The sequence below is a fragment of the Callorhinus ursinus genome, unplaced genomic scaffold (assembly GCF_003265705.2).
Source record: "Callorhinus ursinus isolate GAN/ISIS: 27379988/994484 unplaced genomic scaffold, GSC_fseal_2.0 scaffold5, whole genome shotgun sequence".
Lineage (NCBI taxonomy): Eukaryota > Metazoa > Chordata > Mammalia > Carnivora > Otariidae > Callorhinus > Callorhinus ursinus.
In genome coordinates, this window is record NW_027397067.1 from 65,930,024 (window position 1) to 65,951,793 (window position 21,770).

A 21,770-nucleotide genomic window follows, 5' to 3' on the forward strand; every position below is an offset into this window, starting at 1 on the left:
GCTATTATTATTTTCAGAGCAGGTACCAGAACTCCTGGGAGTTGGGGGAGAAAAAGTCAGGGGTGGGGTGGGTGACAGATCTCTATATCGGAGAGAGACTCCTGGAGTGGGAGGTCAGCGTGACCCACAAGGGGAAAGACTTCGATTAAGCTCTTGGGCAGGTGAGGCTCGGGGACGGGGTGGGGGAGGTGGCGGGGGCCAACTCCTAAGAGCACCTTCAAGTCTCCTTAGGAGTCGCGGGTGGAGCAGGCAATCCTGGGGGAGTTTTCCCCACACTCACCGTCCCTCGTGGAAGCCCCATGATCACTCAGTCCTCGGGGCAGCTCTCCCACCCAGGGTCCCCGGGGAGAGCGGGGTGTGTGGGGGAGTACCCCACAGGGGAGGTGCTCCAAGTGCAGTCGCTGGGGCCCCAGGACGGCTCGCGGGTGCAGGAGGGCGGCGGTCAGGGCAGAGGGGTTGGAGAGGGAAACCCCAACACACACACTCCTAGGAACCCTTATAGGGTCCCCGTCTACCACAGTTACAAAGGACTGGCTCCTGGGTCCCGCGGGCCAACAGAAAACCTCATCCCTCCAGGATTATGCCCTCTAGTCGTGTTAGAAATGCAAAAACTTGGAAAAAGCCCAAGTCCATGAACAGGGACCTGGCCACAGGAAGGAGGGTCCGTCCAGACTGAAAACAAGAACGCGGAGGCTCCATGCCCGAAATGAAACGAGTGAAGAAAGCCAAAGGCAGGGCTGGGTGTGAGCTGTGCTGCCATTACTTACGAAGGGGGGCGAGAATATTCATATTTGCTAGTGTTTGCACACTAAATCTCTGAAAGGATGCACAGAAAACCAAGATCAATGATTAATATGTGTTGGGGGAGGGTAGAATATGGTTGAAGGCAAGGATGGGATGAATAGTGCTTACAATAGTGCTTAAAAAAGTCAACTATTATGTTGACAGTGTTAGATTTACAGAGAAGTTGCAGATAGTAGAGTTCCTATAAAGACCACCCCCAGTTTCCCCTATTGCTAACATCCGACATTAGTGTGGTATGTTGGCTACAGTTAATGAACCAGTGTTGGTATGTTATTGACTGAAGTCCATCCTGATTCACATTTCCTTAGTTTTCCCCAAAGGTTCCTTTTCTGTTCCAGGATCCCACATCACATTTAATGGCTGTGCCTCCTTAGGCTCCCCCTGGCTGGGACGGTTTCACTGGCTTGCCTTGTTTTTGATGACCTTGACAGTTTTGAGAAGGACTGGTCAGATATTTTATAGACTGATCCTCAGGTTGGGAATTTGTCTGATGTTCTTCTGGGATGAAGACTTTTCACAGTATACCTTTGAATAGTTGAAAATAAAATATTTGAACAATGTTAATCTATTACCTATTTACAATTTTGAATCGATTAACCTAAAAGACGGGAACCTGCAGGAACAAAGAAGGAGGAAGAGAAGGAAGGAGGCAGAGGGGAGGAAAGGGGGAGGAGAAGGGACCAGAGGAAAGGAAGGCGGAGGAGAGTCAAGAGGGGAAGGGGACGATGAAGGAGAGGGAGGAAGGGAAGGTGAAGCGAAGGGGAAAGAGGGAGAAGAGAATGTGAGAGGCATCCCTGCGCGGGGGCCCCCAGTCTGGACCTACCCGGACGGCCGCGAGGGGGCGCTTTGCCCAGCGGTCCCCGCCATCACCCAGCCGGGCTGGGTTCGCCCTTGCGCTGCAAGGCGGGAGAAGGAAGGCGGGCCCGTCCGTTTGGTTCTAGAGTTTCCCTGGGCCCGCAACCCGGGAACAAGGGCGCGGGGGAGGGGAGCGGACGCGTTGGTGGGGGGGGGCGCGGCCACTTGGTCAGGCTCGCGACACGCTCCACGACCGCGTGCGGGGAAGCGCGCTGGGCCCCCACCCGGGGGGCGGACGGCGTCATCACGCAAACCTACTTACGGAAAGTAGACCACGGGAGTGGGGGGCGGGAGGGGGAGCGGACAAATATTCCACTGAATAAAGCATCTCCATCTTTTAAATACGTGTGTCACCAGTTCTCAGACTTTTCCGAGCGAGTCCGTGTGCCGAGACGCACACCAGCTTCCTCCCTGCCTCCATGAGGCCCACGCTCCTGCAGAAACTGGGCAGGTGCCGAGTCCCCCCTCGGCCCCTCTTGGATGCCGCGCAGGGAACCGTTGACTGGCTGTGTCCGGACTGAGTCTGGAGTAAGGGGTGGTCAGTGTCACCTGCCCACCAGGGCCGCAGACGCAGACCCGCAGGCCCGGCTAGTGGTGAGTGATGATGGCCGAAGACCCGCAGGGCCTCAGGTGGTGTCAGCGCAGGGGATCCCCAGACAAGCCCTTTCCACCTCGCGGCCTTTGGACGGGTTTTCTCTAGGCCTGGCATGGCTTTTCCACCGTCAAGCACCTTGTCTGTGACAGGGAGCTCTTCCTTGCCTTTCTCCAGCCAGCTAAACGTCACCCCTTCTGCAAAAATCTGATGCCCATTTCCTTCCTCATCTGCTTCTTTCCCCACTCCCCCCACCTCCCTTGGGTGGATGCAGGCGCTGCTCCCTCCCAGCTGAACACGTCCTCTGTGCCTGCTCCTTGACCCCCCAGAACAACTTGAAGGGGTCGTACCACCCCTGTTCTTCACCTACAGGTGTGCAAACTCAAATTGAAGGCGAGGAGGCGACCTGCTCAAGTTGGAGCCGCTGGTTGCCAGGGGAGGCAGGACCCCTCGCCAGTCAGACAAGGCTGGGCTTCTCCCCGGCCCTCCCCGCACCCCCAGCAACAACTGGCCAACATGTTTCTTCACGTGCACCCCCTAAAATAATTCTGAAACATCTAGGCACTTCCTTGAATAACGTTGATAACTAAACTTTCTCATTGTAAGTTCAGTTACAAAAGATGTAATTTCCAGGATAGGCAGATTTTCTAAAATAAAACTATGATTTTTTTAAAACATGCATCCAATGAAATAAAACCATTCTATGGACTCCATACAAACCATTATGTATTTTTTTAAAGATTATTATTTATTTATTTATTTGAGAAAGACGGTGGAGGGGCGGGTAGCAGAGAGAGGGGTACAAGCAGGATTGCTGAGCTTAGAGCCCCAGGTGGGACTCGATCTCAGGACCCCGGGATCATGACCCTAGCTGAAATCAAGAGTCAGATGCTCAACCGACTAAGCCACCCAACCCCTGCCCCAGCCAAAAACCACATTATCTGTTTTAAATACATATGAACAAGCTCCCTTTTAACATTGGGTAAGTTTACATTTATTTTCCCTTCTGAACTCCTATTTCCATTCTACTCCCTCCTTTGCAGAGTTTTGTCCTCATATAATACATATTCTATGGTTGAATGATGATTATTGATCACCCTAACATGCCTCTCAGCAACAAAAATATGTACATAAATTGCGATCTTCTTGTTTCCCACGACCATAAGGCTCTAAGGGCCAAAACTTCCTTCTAAATTGACGTTATTTTTATTAGTATTCAATGAATCAAAACTCATAAATACATACATTTGAAGCACAATTATTAAATTAAAAAATGTAAACTTTATCCAAAACAAATATCGAAGACATGGATGCAACGTTCTTTTTTTTTTTTTTTTTTTTCCTTCAGAGAGAGAGAACATCCACGTTCAGGGCAGAGGCAGAGGGAGAGAGAGAGGATATTTATTTATTTATTTTTAAACTTTTGAGAGAGAGGACTCGAGCAAGCACAAGCAGGGGGAGGGGCAGAGGGAGAAGCAGACTCCCGGCTGAGCAGGGTGCCCATAGGGACTCAATCCCAAAACCCTCGGATCAGGACCTGAGCCAAAGGCAGACGCTTAACCAACTGAGCCCCCAGGTGCCCCTGGATGCAATGTTCTAATCCTATGTAGTTCATAGAGTGTAGGACTATTATTTTTTGCCAGAATAAGATGGGGTTCAACATTAATTTTATTCCTATTTTTCATATTTAGAGATATAAAAGTTGAGATACTGTTCACATAAAGAAGAAAAAGGGCAAAGAGAGTTTTCCTTCAGTATGTTTCAAGTTATAGCCTAAAAAGCACTTCTAAGTTAATTTTCATCCATCTAGCAGTGTGGTTGGTCCTCTTTCCATTTTGAACTGGAAGCCACCATAGTCATTAGAATCTTTAGCTTTCTCAACTTTTTTTTTATTTTACTTATTTATTTGAGAGAGAGAATGAGAGAGGAGGGGGGAGGGTCAGAGGAGAAGCAGACTCCCCGCCGAGCGGGGAGCCTGACGCGGGACTCGACGCGGGACTCCAGGATCATGACCTGAGCCGAAGGCAGTTGCTTAACCAACTGAGCCACCCAGGCGCCCTAGCTTTCTCAACTTCTAAGCGATGTTGAATGGAACATTCCCCTTCTGGTGCTGCTAGAGGTTTCCACACCCACCTAGTAGTAGGGTCCTAAAGTGGAGGAAGAAGAGATGGGAAACGGGAGATGGGGAAGGAACAGTGGCCTGCCCCCCTTCCAGCTGATCAATTTTAGGACCTCGTCACGTTCCCCTGGGGGTACTGACAGGCAATAGAGGCTGTTGTAAACCCATTTTACAGAGTGGATAGTTGGTGTGCTTGAGTGTGTGTGTGTGTTTTGAGAGATAGCCTCAGGGCCAGCTGAACAGGGTAACTTAGTGGAAACCTGTTGCGAATTACAGCTCTCCCACAGCCTGGATGCACCCAGGCAGGGAGGCCACCCGGGAAAGCAGACAATCCAGGCCCAGGGCAATGAGAGCAGGTCCCAGGAGATGGCTATGGAGGCTTGGATTAGGGAGCCAATGGAGACACTTTTTACAGGAGCGGCCAGGACTTGGATCTGGTTAACTGCCAAGGGTAGAGAGAGAAACCAAGAGTCACTCCAAATTAGGATGAACAACGTCCAGAAACGTCCTGGTACCACCACCAGGCAGGAAAACACGGAAGAGGGGCCCGTTTAGGGGGAATCCAATACATGCTGATTTTGCATCTTTCGTATTACACAAATAACATGTGCTCAGTATAGAAAACATACCTACACACATACTCTCTCAGTCAAAAATTGCCAGATTCGTGCTACTTTCACAAATCATTTAAAACTCAATGGCTTAAACAACAAGCATGTATTTTTCTTTTTTAAAAATAACTTTATTGAAATGTCATTCACACACCATACAAGTCATGACCCAATGTGTTCAGTCCAATGATTTTGCTCTTTTACATTATTTTTTTAAATTGGGGTAAAAAACATTGCACAAAATTTACCATATTTGCCATTCACAGTGTGCAATTCAGTGGTACTAGGTACATTTACGATGTCAGGCAATCGTCTTAACTATCAATTTCCAAAACCTTTGCCTCACCCCAAGCAGAAACTGTACCCATTAAGCAATAGCTCTCTAAACCCCCCTTCCCGCTCCCGGTAGCCTCTAATCTACTGTCTATGGATTTGCCTATTCCAGACGTTCATGTACATGGAATCATACAATATTTGTCCCTTTGGGTCTGGTCTACTTCACTCAGCATAATGTTTTCAAGGTAAGCATGTATTTTTCTTGCTCATGGATATGGGGTTGTCCAGGCTGAGGTTGAATTCACCTCTGCTCATGGTTGTCTCCACATTCTCCTGGGACCAGCCATTTCCTGGGGCATATTCTTCTCCCTGAGGGTCACGGCGGCCCAGGAGGTGAAGCTGTGCCAAGCAAGCACATTCAAGGCCTCTGCTCTGGGTACATCCATCAAAATTCCTTTGGGCCAACCAAGCCACCTGGCCAAGTTCAACATCCATGGGGCAGGGAAATAGACTCGACCCACAGTGGGAGAGGCGCAAAGCCAGGGCAAGGCAGGGAGTGAAGAGGTGAGAGCAGTAATCCAGTCTGTACACAAGTAAATAAAATCCCCCTGTCCCACCCTGGCCCCTGATCTGTTCCCTTTCCAGAGGGAGACCACCAATAATCAGTATCCTATTGTCCCGTGACGAAGAGCAAGCTTGGGACTCTTTTCCTGCCGATACAGATAGATCTTCCTGTTCTTTGTAACCACAGCAGAATGTCTCTGAGAAAAGGAGACCAGGCTGTAGACACACAAGGGGGGACCATGTGAGGGCATAGGGAGAAGATGACCATCGCCAAGCCGGGGAGAGAGGCCTCGGAGAAACACCCTGCCCACACCTTGGCCTCAGGCTTCCAGCCTCCAGAACCGTGACAGGCTAAATTTCTGTTGTGTCAGCCCCTCCTCCCCCACCCCCCTCCCCGTCTGTGGTACTTTGTTGTGGCAGCCCCAGCTGCTCTAGTCTTCTGATTCTGGAACAACTCATCCTTCCCCATCAGTAACAAATGCTGTAGTGAACATTTTTGTGCGTGTGCTTGACAGGCGACGCCTGAGGCGCTTGTGGACAGCCGAACACTTTGTTTCATCCTGGATTCTGGAGGATTGGCTGGGTCGCTCCCAAGGGAGCACATCCAGAATTTTCCGTTTACCTGAGGGTGAAGACCAGAAGCTCCAGGATCGGTCTGTGCCCCGGGCGCTCACAGCGGTTAGGAGCTGGGACCTCTCACCCTGACCTCTCCCTGCACTTCCATCCCACCCACAGGCCGCTGACTCCATCTGCTTGGCGGGGTCACAGGCCCACGGTGAGCCGCAGCTGACCTGGCCACAACCCACAGCCTATCTTTCCTCCAACACTCTCCTGTCACTGTGCCAGGTGGAGGGAGTCAGGGTGAGCGGCTTCCAGGGCCCGTGCTCACTCCGATTCTCATCTCCTTTCTCACTCTCTCTGCTTTAAAAAATATATATATATATACACACATATATATATATTAACCATGTAGAAGGCTGAGTGAGGGGAAAGGCTATGAGGGAGGGAAGGACGCTGGGGAGAATGGCGCCCTTGATGGTAAGCGCCCCTGTGGCTCTCTGGGAAGCTGCAGAGGCTTCCGGGCCCGGCCCCTTCCCAGCCAGGACTCAGTAACCGGCTGCAGGCCCTCGTGTCTCATCTCATTATTCTGACCGTGACAGGCCAAGAGCGAGGGCACAGCCAGCTGGGCAGCTCGAGGGGAGACTGAGAGAGGCCGGAATGCGGGGCTGGAGGAGGAGGCTTTTCCTCCTGTGCCCCGAGAGGCCTGCGCTTTGGAGTTCCTCTATCCTCTCCCCTCACCACCCTCCACGCGACCTCTGTGTGACCTGGGTGCCCATTCCCTCCCCTCTCCCCCAGCTGATTCCTCCCACCCTGCTGGTCACCACCTACATGTGCCTGTGACCCGAGAGAGGCCTCCTGACCCCTGGGCTGGGTCAGGCCTCTCTGTTCCGCCTTCTCTTGGCTCCCTTGACCATAATGTTCATCCTAGTTGGATGTCGTGAGTTCTCGTTTGCCGTCTTTCCGGTGGGCTGTCGGCACACCCACGACAGGGGTCGGCTGTAGGCCGAGCAGGACCCGCAGGGGCCCTCCAGTGTTTGCTAAGGAGGGGAAGCTTCTCACATTCTACTGTAATTGCTTGTCTTTCCTGGAGGGCAGAGACTGTGGTTGGTTCCTTTCTCTATCCCCAGCTTTTAGTCTGATCAGAGACCTATTTGTTAGTTCCAAACATGGGCAAGATCGGATTTAATAACCAAGTGGGCCTTTCAAGATCCATACGGTGGCAGGGAGGACAGCAAGGTCCCCTAGCCAGAGGAGAGGAAAGGGTGACAGCACCCACTTCTCAGGGCCTTCCCACTCCATCCCCCTCTGGCAGGTGAGATGGGGTGGGGGAAGGGTATGGTCCCAGCAGGTGGGCCTGCCCCTTCCGGGGTCAGTGGTTTTGCCTATGGATCCGACAGTCACAGTGGCAGTGACAGGGGTCACAGTGAACATCCTAGAACTCCAGTCTGTGTTGAGAAACAGGCATGAGGCCCCCTTCTCCACAGGGCTAATGGGCATCATGGTTCCTACCTGCAGTAGCCGGGCATCCAGGGCCTGGGCTGCTTAAATATTAATGCTTTCAAATCATATTACTAAAATCTACTCCCACACCTGTATTTCAAACACAGCTTTTGTGCCTGAAATTGCACAACTACATTATGGCAAAGTTGCATCATCTGGCTCATAATTTAAGGCTTAGAGGCTTCAACTAATTTAGGTGACAGTCTGATACCGAAGGGAGAAAGTCTGATTACAAAGTGGCAACTACTGGGAGGTCCAGGCCTCCTCCTGCTCTTCAGACAGACAGACAGACAGACAGACATAGCAGACATGCAGTCGCTGTTTGAGGAATGAATGAATGATCTACGTCTGCTCTTCTAAGTCTGTCAGCCTTTCTACTCAGAAAACCTGTCCCCACTTAACACACACAGACATGCACACACTCATCGCAGAGCAGAGCTTTGCTCAGTGAAGGGAAGCAGGGAATTGGCCACAGTGAGCTCATTCATTTGTCACATTCACCTTAAGTCACAAGAGCCGGGGGAGGGGGGGGTGCAAGCTGGTATCTTCTAGAACATTGCTTTTCTCTGTGAAAGAGGCAGTCAGCAAGTGTTGGCAGGGAGGGCATACATGTAGGAAGAATACACCCCCCCCCCGACTTGATCCACAGAAGTGGCTGGTGCTAGTACATTCACTCTTCCTTGGGGCAAGGTAAGGGCTGCTGGAAAGGACCAAATATCTCACTCGGCAAATACTTACCAAGGGCTGCCATGGGACAGCCCCTGGGATCAAAGTGGGGAATGAGACAGAATTGCTTCCTCCCTCATTAAGAGATATTAAGTAGGGGCCCCTGGGGTGGCTCAGTCGGTTAAGTGTCCAACTCTTGATTTCAGCTCAGGATCCTCATCTCAGGGTCGTGAGCTGGAGTCCGGAATTGAGCCTGCATCCAGCCCTGTGTCCACGGGCTCCACGTTCAGCAGGGTGTCTGCTGGTCCCCCTCCCTCTGCTCCTCCCCCACCAAATACATACATACATACATACACACATACAATCTTAAAAAAGAGAGAGAGCGCGAGCTATTACGTAGGTAAATGAATACCCAAACGAGGCAATTGCATTGTCGGTAAGGGCTATGAAGGAAGTTGGGAAGAGAGGAACTGAGGCCCCAGGAGCGAGTTCTTCATTGCGGACAACAGAATCCACTCTAGCCAGTTGAGCAGAAGGGGATTTGTTGCAGAGTATGAGTTCATTACAGAATTTCCAGGAGGGCCAGGGAAGCATGCTCGGATGCCAGAGAGGCAAGGGCAGGCCCAGGAAGAGGCCCAGCCCCCCCAGGGAGGGTTCCAGTAGAAACCCCGCTCCCAATGCTCTCCACCCCTGACACCCGGACCCGGAGCCTCACTCCTTCCGGCCTGAGCTGCGGCTGCAGATGAGCCGGTCCCTGTTCCAATTGCTCAGTCGCGCTTTCCGAGGCCTGTGAGGACACTCCTGCCTGGCAGAGTTTGGGTCCCACGCAGAGCTTTGGCTCTGGGGAGGCCTGGGGGGCAGGCAAGGGAGAAGCACATTCTAGAGGGAAGTCGCAGTGGGTCCCGAGAGATATCATTGACTCTGTTGCCACAACGCACAACAAATGTTAAAAATTATGATGCCGGGGGGTGTGGCTGTGGAAGATAGGGTGGTGTTGTTGTTGTTTTCATTTTAATGCATTTTATTTATTTTGGCTTATCTGTGTTTTTTACAAGTTTTTATAAGGAACATGTAACATTCCTGAAACAAAGGGCAGAGCCAATAGAATTATTTTCCAAAGCAAAGAGACAGGGTGGAGTCCTGCAGAGGAAGAGTTTCCCGGCCCAGCTCGGAGAGAGGATCCCTCTGATGACCCGTACCAGCCCCATGGCACCTGCGGCAGGTTCTGACCATTTGCTGACCTGCACCTGGAGCTCTATGAAATTCCTGACAATCATTTCTAAGTTGTTGCGATGTTCTGGGTTGCCCTACTTACACAATCCTTCCTTTACCAGCCGATACCTTCAGCCTTCCTACCCCAGCCCCTCCCAGCTGGTGTGGGGTGGGGGTCTTCAGAGAGGGGGATCCTCAGTGTTCTTGCTCCCCTCCCGTTCCCACACAGAGCTGGGGGGTGGGGGGAGCTTATTCCAGTGCAGTGGGTTTCTCTGAAAACCAGCTAGAATTTCCTGAGCACCCAGGGGTGCCCTGGCCGGGCCAGGGGCTGTGCTGTAATGAAAGAACAGAAGTTGCGTTCTTCATTCGAGAAAAAGGAACAATGCCATCAGAGAGACAAAGCATAAGTCAATCAATAAAGAACAATACCCCAAAGAATGTCATTAGCTAGGATCTCAGGGATGGAATTTTTTGTTAATATTATAAAAGTATTATTAATTTGGTGTCACAAATGACACGCACATGAAAGAACTTCCTCCAGGCTGCCTGTGTCACAGAGGCCCCGGGCTCACAAGGGCCCTACGCTTGGTTGAAGGCTCTGCTGTCACCGTCTTGAAATTCAGGGTTGATGTGATCCTTGAACTGGGGGTTTGTAAGTGAAGTCCAGTGGCGGTGTGAGCACAAGAGACGCATGCACGGAGCCTGTCTGCGGCTCCTGGCTGACCCTGTGGCACAGGTTTTTCGCGGTGTCCGTGAGCTCTGAGCTCCGGTGGGCCCATCGTGCGTGGGAGGTCGGCGAGACTCCCCGGGAAGACGAGGTCAGTCCCTGACATCTGTGGCCAAGCAGGGGCGAGAGCAGACCCGAGAGGTCACGCTTTCTGTTGGAACCAGAATTTGCTTCGAATGCGGGAAAGTGTTCTAAGAAACAACCAAGGAATTCTAGCTACGCTCACTGAAGGGAACAGAAAGAAGATACTTCCTTCTATTCCTGTCCTTCCTTTGTCACCGGTAGGCCAGAGGTAGAGAGTGTTGGTAGAACACGCACATAGTAAGAAGTGAAATAAAAACAGGTGAGCTCATTTTGTGCAGCATTTCTACTTTCTGGGAAAAACAAAATACATATGCATGTACGAACGAAATAGGAATTGCGTAATTTCAGTGATCCTACAGACAGGTTCAATGCGCTCCCATTTGCATTTGAAATAACGTTGCACAATATAAAGATGAATGGTAAGATTCATGCTAATAGTCCTGAATTTTAATGTTTCTTTCCCCAAAACATGGAATAGCAAGTGGAAAAAAAAAACAACCACCACCATGAGAAGTTGAGAGGAAAGACTACAGTAGAAAGGAAAAAGTTTTTTATTTTAATACCATTAATGGCACTTATTTCCTTTTGTTTTGATCATGGGGCCCGTGTTTTCATTTTGCACAGGGCCCAGAAAATTTTGCAGCTGGCCCTGCTGTCAGCAGCAATGGATATCACTGGTTTTTGAAGTCTATGCCCTGGCAAAGATGCAAAGCTCCTGGATAGTCTCATGCATTGCTGGTGGAATGCGAAATGGCACAGGACTTCAGGAGACAGTTCGGCAGTCTCTTATAAAGTTATCGACATACCTGCCTTAAGACCCAGCAAACTCCCTCCTAGGTGTTTATCCAAGTGAAGTGAAAACTTACGTTCATACAAAAGCTTATATGTGAATATTTATAGTGGCTTTGTTCATAAACACTCAAAAGTGGGAACAACCCAGTGTCCTTCAACTGGGAAACAGATAAACTGATACATTTGTGTTATTATAAGACACTGCTCAGCAATACAAAGTAGCTAACCACTGACACACATCACAATATGGAGCAATCCCGAGTGCATTCTGCTAAGCAAAAGGAAGCCAGACTCAAAAGGTTCATGCTGTATTAATTAATAGGACGTTCTAGAATAGGCAAAACTTTCGGGAGAGATCGTGGATCCATGGTTGCTGGGTGATGGGCGTGGGGAGCAGTTGACTACAGGAGAGCGTGGGGGATAGAAATGTTCTAGATCTTAGCTGTGGTATGGTTACATGACTGTATGCATTTCTCCAAACTCATAGAGCTGAACACTAACAAGGGTAAATTTTACTCCTTTAGTTCTACCTTAATTTGAAAAAAGCATCTGCAAATTTACTAGCCAAAACCTGGGAGCTCCCATGGTTTTTAGGCATGTTTATGGTTTTTATGCACACTAGAAATCTTGAGCAACAAACTGGGAGCTCAAAGGTAGGAAGCTGGAGGAGGCAAAGGGACCATACAGCTGAGGGCCCCTGGGAGGCAAGCTGTGGTTTTGCTGGGTGTCCGGTATGGAATCACTGAGGCCAGTCCGGGAGAGGCTGCTCCGGTGAAAAGCAACTGTAGAAGGACCTGTTGGGGGGGGCGGTGTTGAGCGTGCCTGGATGGACACCCCGTCCCGTTTTCGCTCCCACCCCCTGCCCTTGGCTGCCAACAGAGGGCCTTGGCTGAGCTGATTATATGCAGAATGGATTGATTGGTGTTGACAGGGAGCTATTTACCCGTCTAATTAATTATGCCAACTAATTTTCAATTTAATTGCACTTCTTGGGTCACTGGGTAATGAGACTGTACAGTTTTCATGCTGCTGCAGGCCCGGATGGAGAGGTGGTAGGGAGGAGGTAGCAGGTGCTGCTTACGGTCAAACAGGCGCCCTCTTCCTCCACGTTTCTGGGCCCAAGGCCCTGGCTCTCCGCCCCCGGCTGCTCCACAGACAAGCTCTGGAACCCTATTCGGGTACATTCTGTGTGAGCTGACCTCTGCCCCAGGAGCACATCGCCATCCATTCACCTAACACACATTTATTAAATGCCTACTGTGTGCCAGCTCCAAATGGCATAGGCACTGGGGGTGTCAAGAAGCTAAGTCAGGCCTTGCTTGTCCCCCATGCCCCCCTAAATCGTTCACAGCCTAAAGGAGGAGACTCTCATCTAAACCAGCAAATACAGAATCTGGTTGTAGATAGGAGCAAGGGCTTTGCAGACAAACCCGATGCAGGCTCTGCTGTTGGGCCACTGAGGAATTTACTACCCATGTAACGGGACAATCCACACCCCCCAGGTCCCCGTCCTCACCCCCATCTCCCCCTGCTGGTCTCCGAGAATGCTTCCTTGTCTGGATGTGTCTGATTGTTTCCTCCTTACCGGATCACCTAAAGACATTTTTTTTAAAGAATAGGATGCTTTTATTTATTACTTTTTAAAAAGATTTTATTTTTATTTATTTGACAGAGAGAGACACAGCGAGAGAGGGAACACAAGCAGGGGGAGTGGGAGAGGGAGAAGCAGGCCTCCTGCTGAGCAGGGAGCCCGATGCGGGGCTCGATGCGGGGCTCGATCCCAGGACCCAGGGATCATGACCTGAGCCGAAGGCAGCCGCTCAAACAACTGAGCCACCCAGGCGCCCCCTGAAAAACATTTTTTAAAAACCAGTCAAGGGGCACCTGGGTGGCTCAGTCATTAAGCATCTGCCTTCAGATCAGGTCATGATCCCAGGGTCCTGGGATCGAGCCCCGCGTCGGGCTCCCTGCTCAGCGGGAAGCCTGCTTCTCCCTCTCCCACTCCCCCTGCTTGTGTTCTCTCTCTCGCTGTCTCTCTCTCTCTGTCAAATAAATAAATAAAATCTTTAATAAAAAAACAGTCAAAATTCAGGTTATGCGTCTTTGGCAAGAACATCATGGAAGTGATGCTGGCTGTCCGCACTGCATCCTATCAGGTAGCTCAAGGTTTTGATTTGTGCCATTATTGAGAAGGGTCACTTTGATCCCTTGATTGGGGTGGTGGCAGACGGGATCCTCTGTTGCAAAGTTTCTTATTCCCTCTTTGTAATTACTAGATATTTTACGGAGAATTTATTTGACACTGTTTAAATACCTATTCTCCCTCAAATTTTCAGTATCTGTATTTTTGTCTGTATGGATTCAGGGTTTCCTACTTTATTTTGTGTATTATAATCCTTTCTTACCATTATTCTGATCCTCAGATTGTGCCAGGTTATCCAGTGGGAGCTCCTTCTAGCTGGCTTCTGTGTCTTTTCGACACGTGTGTGTTATTCTTTTGGCACTTTCTGGCACAAGATGTTTCGGGATCATTTTTGTGTTTTCCCTGCCCCAGACATGAAAGCAGCCATTTCTGCAAAAGCAGAAATCATTTTGTCAATTTTTCACTGTCAGTGGACAAATCAGGGACCCAGGGAATATACGCATATATTTACATGTTATGTTCACATTTTATATGATTTATTTATCATTAATATATATTATAATTCATGTAACTTAAACATTTCTAAATTTATCTATCTATATTGGAAACTGTGAGTTCAAATCAGCATCTCCAATTCATATTCAACACTTAAGAGTTCATTCTGGTCTCCCTGCTTTCTAGATGCTCCAATGGCAAAAGACTTGGTTTCCAACATCCTTAAAATATTTATTTCTTTGACCAGTGTTCCTATATAACCGATCTAGCATCCTCCCAGCCACCTCTTGCAACCCAAGTGCTGATACCCCATTCCAGGCTGCCCCCTCCCTGTGGGGACCTTCCTCACTCTGCACCTCCTTGCTCTAACCCACCGAGTGGCTTTAGGACTAAACTGTTCAGCAAGGGGCTGCCTTGGTGGCTCAGTCGGTTAAGCATCTGACTCTTGATTTTGGCTCAGGTCATGATCTCAAGGTCATGGGATCGAGCCCCATGTCAGGCTCCACGCTTAGTGTGGAGTCTGCTTAAGATTCATTCTCTCCCTCTCTCTCTGCCTCTCCCCCTGCTCTCTCTCCCTCAAATAAATAAATAAATCTTTAATAAATAAATAAATAAATAAATAAATAAACTGTTCAGCAAGAAACAGGGTGGGGGAGAAGGGAGAGGGAGGCATGGACATTTGTAATGATATGAGAAATATGAGAAATAGACTTCTGAGTATTGTTATGCTATCAAAGAAGGCAAGATATAAAATGGCATGTAGAGTATCATATCAGCTACGTAAAAAGCTCAGAAAAGAATATTGGAACTGTCTCAGACTGAAGAGTGGAGCAAAAATGGAACAAGGTTTGATCATTTATGACACAGGGCTTCCCCATTAAATTCCATGCACTTTGAGGTTCACCCCATGAGGGAGCCAGAATGTGCGCATGGCTACCAGGTGGACTCTGGGACCAGACCACCCACGTGTAGCTCCTGGCAAGGCCACTTCCCAGCCAGGTGACCTTGGGCAAGTTAGTTAGGTAACCTCTGTGCTTCGGGTTCCTTTATCCATGAAACAGAAATGGTAATAGCACTTACTCTTGGGGTCGCTATGAGGATTGAGTGAGTTCATACACATGAAGCACTTAGAATGGTGCACAGGACATGTCCCCTAAATGTCAGCTGTTAGTATACGGACAGAAAAGTGAAGTTCAGTGATGTCCTCTAAGTTACTTGCCCAAGGTCACATGGTATCTTTGGAACCCAGTTGTGCCTGTTCCGAAGGCATGGACGCTTTTTCCCTGGCAGTGGGGAAGATGAGGCACGCATCTAGTACAAGACTGACTGAGGCAAGTTCTATAAGCACCTTGTAGGCTCAGAGGAGGAAGGAAATCAGCAGCTTGGGAACTGGCAGGGAAGGTGAGACTCGAGCAAGATCTAGGACGCTGAGAAAGCTTTGACTACGTTGTGATGGTGGAGGCAAGGACTTCCAGCGCAGGGGGCGGGCTGAACAAGGGCGGAGCACTGGACCTCCCACACCGGGAGGGTCAGTCACCTGCTCAGCGGGGTCTGCGAGCGCACCTGCCTGGACCCTCCACCGGGTTCCTCCATCTCAGCACTGTTGACGTTTGGGGCCAGTTGGCTCTTCGTTGTGGGGGCCGGCCGGTGCATTGTAGGACGCAGCAGCATCCCTGGCGTACACCCCCCGATACCAGCAGCATCACCCCCATCGCTGTGACAGCCGAAAATGTCTCTGGACACTGCTAGATGCCCGCCGGGTGAAGACCCAAACTGCCAAGCCCCACCACCATTCATTTCACTCCTTTGCTAATAGGAGCCTGCTTCTTATTCTTGCTCTCCTCGTGGGTGTCATCCATCAGGAGCCGGGGAGACTAGACCTCAGGCAGAAGGCAGGAAGGAGGTGAGTCCTCCGCAAGCCACCGGGCCTGCAGCTCGGGACTCTTTGGGAAGGATTTCTCAGCATATGAAGGTGTGGCCCAACAGCTGGCCGGACCCGCAGTCCCAGGTCGGGGGATTTGTTATTGCGGCCAGCAGACCCAGCAAGAACGGTGATGTTCCACAGGGCTGGGGCTGCGGAGGACGACTCTGATGACCCGCACCGGCCAGTGGCGGGGACGTCCCCTCTCTGTGCTTCCAGCTTCTCATCAGCAAGTGGAGGGTCTGCGGTACATCCAAGATTCCTCCAGGGGAGGGCTTCTCTCTGAGCCCTGTAGAGGGCAGGGAGGGGTGGTTCCCAGAGCCTGGGGAAAGAGTTCTGTGAGCCACTAGTCATGTCTGCCAGGGGCGCAGAAATAAAAGGATAAGCTGTGTCCGCGCACATAGAGTGTATCTGTGTCTGCTCTGGAGGATTTAAGTAGAATCTCTGGGTCTTTGTGAGGGCACGGACCTGAGGAAAGGAGAAACGGGGCTCTTCTTCCTCCAACAGCTCTAGAGGTGAAAGGTCCACTCCGATTTTTGTTTTCTGTTTTTTGTTTTTTGTTTTTTGAATGAGAGCTCCTGGGCAAGTGCACAGCTAAAAATAGTCCCTGCAGGCCCCGGAGACAGGCCACTGCTTCAGGGGTCCCTCAATCATTTATTCATCGAACAAAGAGAATTGGGCCTGGGTGAGAGGAGAACCCCATCACATCCACCCCCTTCCTTTATCCTCCCCGGATACATTCTGGAACTGGTAAGAGGATGTGCATTGTTCTGAGAGTAGAAAGGGAAAGGGGAGGGGAGGGGAGGGGAAAGGATGAAGTTTGGCCAGGGGAAAATACATGGGCTTTGGAGTGACAGTGCCCAGGCTATGCCACTCACTAGCTGTGTGATCTTGGACACGTTACTCAACCTCTCTGAGCCTTGGTTACCTCATCTGTGAAATGAGGCCCACTAATCTGTGTCTCCCTCAGCACAGATGGCCAGCCTGCTGCGAGCACTCAAGGATAGCCCAGTATAGGAGAGGTTGGAATGTTCACACAGGTCTCAAGCACACAGTGTCTCCAGCGTGAGTCTTGGAAATGGAACCTAACATGGCAGACAATGGAGAGCCGCCGACAGTTTTTGAGCCCGGGTGTGAACCAGCACAAATCCCAGGGATCATTCCTCCCCTCCCCAGGCTGGTTTCAGCAGATTGGGCGCTGGACCTAGGTGACACAGAACAGGAGAAGGGACTGAGGAGGGCCAGAGAGGAGGCAGGTTCAGAGGAGAACGTGGGAAAGAGATTAAGCCAATCAGCATCAGCAAGAGTTGGTGGAAGGGCACGGAGCCAGAAGGGCACTGGGGAGAGAGTTTGTTAGGTTTGTCATCCCGAAGGCTCCAGGGATTAGATAACCTCTAGTAAAGGCAGGGTCGCTGAGGGTGTGAACTGGATTTCTTCAATGACCTTCAAAAGAGGAGAAGAAATTTCTTTTAATTTCTTTTTCTCTTCTTTGGGCTGTGCTTTTAAAACATCCTGCTCTCCTGCTGGACGGAGCCGCTTGGGCTGCAGCTTCGGTGGGTTACAGATGCTGACAGCGATTTTCCTCCAAAGAATAGGCAAGCCCCAGACAGACTTCTGGCTCTTCCTCCATGCCAGTCGTGCGCGGACCCCACTGTCCCAGTGTCCTGCAGAGTTCTTTTAGCAGACATTGTCAGGGCCCTACTCGATCCCGTTAGCCCTCCCCTCTCCCGTGAGCCTCTGACCGCGCCCTGGGGAGTCTGACTGCATGCCTCCTCTGGCTTCAGGGTTGTGCTTGGTGAGCACAGGGCAGGCCCGCCCCGTGGGGGTTAATGTGGGCCCAGGAGCAGCCCTCCGCCGATGACAAATGGAGACTGGTAGATACATTCTCACCCTTTGGGTAGGAAAATTCTAAGAGGTCTGCTAGACCCTCTCCCAGGGGGCCCGGCAGGAATGACCCCAGATGGCCCCTTGATGTTAATAAATCCCAGATGTGCACCACAGCAGCCTGCTCGTAAGCGTGCCCCGTGGTGGCTCCCCGCCTGTCCTGTCCTGTCTCACTCCTTCCTCCCCCGTTGGCGCTTCGTGGAATCACCTTCCAGTGGGCTACTTATACTCGAATCCTGTCTCGGTCTGTTTCCGGCTGAACCCAAAGACAGACATTTCATTCCGCCTACATGGACTTGACCATGACCTGACCTGGAAAGAAAATGTGCCTTCTCCCTTAGCTGTTCCTATATTTCAAACACACCTGCTACCACCTGCCCCTCCCGCTGGGAGACAGGTCCCAACGCCCCTGGGGCCCAGACACAACGGTAGCTTCCTCTCCGGGCCCTCCTCCAAGCAGGTCATGCAGCCAGCAGACTGGAGCTTCTCTGGGGGCTCTGTTCAAACATGACCGTGGCCAACACAATAGGGGAGAGAGGGAGCAGAGCAAAGCTTTTTCAGAGGACCGGAGGCCAGGAACTTGTTGTCCCTAGGAGAAAGGAGTATGCCTGGTGGACGGCTCTGCCTGGCCCGCGCCCAGCTTCCCTCCCAACGCTGGCGCAATCTCAGGGGCAACCTCTTTCCCCCACAGGGGAGTTCTCGTCTTGCACCAATGGCGTTTGAACTGAGAGCACGGGAGGGGCCGAGGCCCCTGGGGGTGCTGGGAGAGCCTCCCTGCTCTGCATCGCAGGCCGGGGCCCCTGAGAGTTGTGCAAGGTGTGCAGGCCGGCTGCTGGGCGCGGAGGACAGCTCCCAGGGCTGAGTGTGCCAGGGCGTGACGGAGCCAGCCCTCGAGCCCGCGGGCAGGGCGGTGGCGCCCGAGATAAGCCAGGGCCTGGCCAGAGGATGATCCCGGGCAAGTGTTGCTCAGGCCAGTGGTAAGTCACTTCCTCGGAGCGGGCATGAAGCGTGGCAGGTGGATGCTGCATGCTTCCCGGGAGCACTGAGAGCTCCCCTCCCGGGTGGTGTGGCCCACTTGCCCTGACATCAGGAGGAGCTCAAGCCACGGCCTCCTACCCGCCACGACTCAGGGACCGGGCAACATGAGCCGGTCTAGGCATGTGGGCAAGATCCGGAAACGCCTGGAAGAGGTCAAGAGCCAGTGGGTCCGGCCCACCAGGGCCGATTTCAGCGACAATGAGAGTGCCCGGCTGGCCACAGACGCCCTCTTGGATGGGGGTCCTGAGGCCTACTGGCAGGCACTCAGCCAGGAAGGTGAGGTAGACTTCTTGTCCTCGGTGGAGGCCCAGTACATCCAGGCCCAGGCCAAGGAGCCCGCTTGTGCCCTGGAGCCCCCAGGAGGGGCAGAGGCAGGCCCCCGGGGACTGGACTCCCGCTCCCTGCACTCAGGCACCTACTTCCCCATGGCCTCCGAGGGCAGTGAGCCCACCCTGTTGCACACCTGGGCCTCAGCCGAGAAGCCCTACCTGAAGGAAAAGTCCAGCGCCACTGTGTACTTCCAGACGGACAAGCACAGCAACATCAGAGACCTCATTCGCCGCTGCATCGGCCGGACCAGCCAGGTATCGGTGGTGGGGCCTGTGTCTCCTTGGCTGTGGGGTGGGGGAAGGAATGGTGCTGGTGGAGGAGAAAGAGGGGGGTGGGTCCTGCTCCGAGGCACGGAGCTCAGAAGACCAGGGCTGAGGATGGAGTCAGGGGTGTTATTCTCTGTCTTGCCCTGGATCGCTGACTTTCTGATCCCACCTGTCACAGTCCGGGTCCAGACCACCCCCACCCATCACTGGAACTCCTGCAGTAGCTTCCTGCCTGCCCCTCGTCTTCCATCTCGACCCCCACCCACCCAGTCTCCTTGTTGCAGTAGAGCACTTACTCTATGCTTCAAATCAAACTTGGTGCCTTCCCTGCTTAGAGCCCTCCATGGCTCCCATTTGCCCACAGTGGGAAGAGCAAAGTCCTTATGGCTCACAGCCTCTCCAGCTCCTCTCCCAGCTCCTGCCACTCAGTCCCGAGGGACCTGCAGACTCTCCAGCCCCCTTTGCTCTGTCTTCGGGGCTTTGCATGTGCCATTCCCTCTGCCTAGGACCCCCTCACCTTCCCCGCTTTTCACCTGACGAAGGCCTACTCCTTTCTCAGGATGCAGCACCCACGTCCCTTTCTCAGGAAGGCTCTCCTGAACTCCCCCTTGGCTAGGCCAGGCGCCTCACCTCTGTGCTTCTGAATTAAGGGGCCAGTCCACTGAGGCGCATGCTTGTCCCTTGTCCTCTCTTAGATGGGGGTCCATCTTCGGGGTCCAAGTGGGCAGACAGCGTAGACCTATCTGCCCACAAATGACTGGGCAGCCCCTGAATCCAGCTGGTGGTCAGGCAAAAGACAGAATAGGCAGAGAGAAGGTTTTTCCGCAGAGTGTTTATGTTTTAAGAGATGACTTTAGAAGAAGAAAAATAGGGGCACCTGGGCGGCTCAGTTGGTTAAGCGTCTGCTTTCAGATCAGGTCATGATCCCGGGGTCCTGGGACCGAGCCCCGCATCCGGCTCCTTGCTCAGAGGGGAGTCGGCTTCTCCTTCTCCCTCTGCCCTTCCACACCGCTCATGCTCTTTCTCTCAAATGAATAAATACGATCTTTTTTTTTTATTAAAAAAAAAAAAGAAGAAAGAAGAAGAAGAAAAATATTTCATGACCAGAGCTGGGCCAGTAGAATTGCAGGCATGGTGACGGGCATTTGGTCATCAGTTCTCCCATCACCCCGGGATGGGACGGGCGGCTTCCTGCTGCAGCTGGGGAAGGGGCAGAGGGGCTCCAGCTCATCCGACCCCGGCTGCATAAATGACTATTCCGGATGGGGCTTTAGATGCCCACTCCTCCCTCCTGAAGCTGCGGGACAAGAGGGACAACGGCAGACTCAAAAAAGACGCAGCTGGTATTTAAGTTCATTTTCTGCTAGGCTCCCAGTCCCGTGACTGAATCCCCTTTGAAGTTCAGCACTGTGAAATCTTAAGGCTCCAGAAAAAGCCCCGCTTAAGGTGCAGAGGCGGTGTGTGGAAGGGGAGGGAAGGGGCGGCGTTCTGGAAAATTAGGTAAGCTTACAATGGGCGGAGCATTGGCTTTCCGAGTCCCAGGGCGGCTTCGGAGCAGGATTTCGTGTTTCGGCGATGGGTCAGCGGTAGGAATGACAGATGGGCCGAGGCGGGCCGCCGGGCTGACCGCGTCCCCTGGGGCACGTCCCTTGACCTCCCCAGGCCTCAGACTCCCCGCCAGAGTAAGGCTGGCTCTGGTCTGTCTGTGGGTGAGATTCAGTGCCCTCCCGAGGGGTAGGGGCCGGTGGTGTCGGGGCAATTCTCAACCACAGCTGCAGCTCGGCCGGTGAGCGAGTGGGCGAGGCTCCCTGGAAAGAAGCCAGGTCAGGACTTGCTGAAGCAGTCCCCTGGCTGCGTCTTCCCCTGCCCCTCCTCCCCACCCAGCGAGGCTTCCCTCCCTCTGTGGCCCCGAGGCCCCTGATAGGCTTTGTTTCACCAATACAGCATGTTATGAATTTAAGACGACACTTAAAAACCTGAAGATTTCACCTAAAAGTAAGAAGGTGGCGACCCCCTCTTTGGTGGGTGAGTCCCCTTTGCCACAGTCCCCACCATGCCCTCTTGCCCCAGGCCTTGATGAACTTCTCCCATTTCGTTTTCTTTCTTTTCTTTTTAAAAAGATTTTATTTCTTTGTTTGACAGAGAGACACAGCGAGAGAGAGAGAGAGAGAGAGAGAGAGAGAGAGAGCGAGCACACAAGGAGGGAGAGTGGGAGAGGGAGAAGCAGGCTCCCCGCGGAGCAGGGAGCCCGATGCGGGGCTAGATCCCAGGACCCTGGGACCATGACCTGAGCCGAAGGCAGCTGCTTCACCGACGGAGCCACCCGGGTG

At 52.1% G+C, this 21,770-nt stretch overlaps 1 protein-coding gene and 1 long non-coding RNA gene across 3 annotated transcripts in view; one reads left to right on the forward strand and one right to left on the reverse strand.

Annotated features, from left to right (window-relative positions):
- Positions 1-842: 842 nt before the first annotated feature.
- On the reverse strand, positions 843-1,753 carry LOC141372765 (uncharacterized). The gene is made up of 2 exons (XR_012378169.1): positions 1,628-1,753; positions 843-1,329 (listed from the first exon to the last, which is right to left on the reverse strand). It is a non-coding gene; the product is annotated as an uncharacterized lncRNA (long non-coding RNA).
- Positions 1,754-18,948: 17,195 nt separating this feature from the next.
- The window catches only part of FAM83A (family with sequence similarity 83 member A), an 18,270-nt gene continuing 15,448 nt past the window's right edge, over positions 18,949-21,770 (forward strand). For both annotated transcript variants that reach the window (XM_025871539.2, XM_073892738.1), the window contains exon 1: positions 18,949-19,428. In XM_025871539.2, the coding sequence (XP_025727324.1) occupies positions 18,949-19,428 (480 nt within the window). The remainder of the gene's footprint in view (positions 19,429-21,770) is intronic.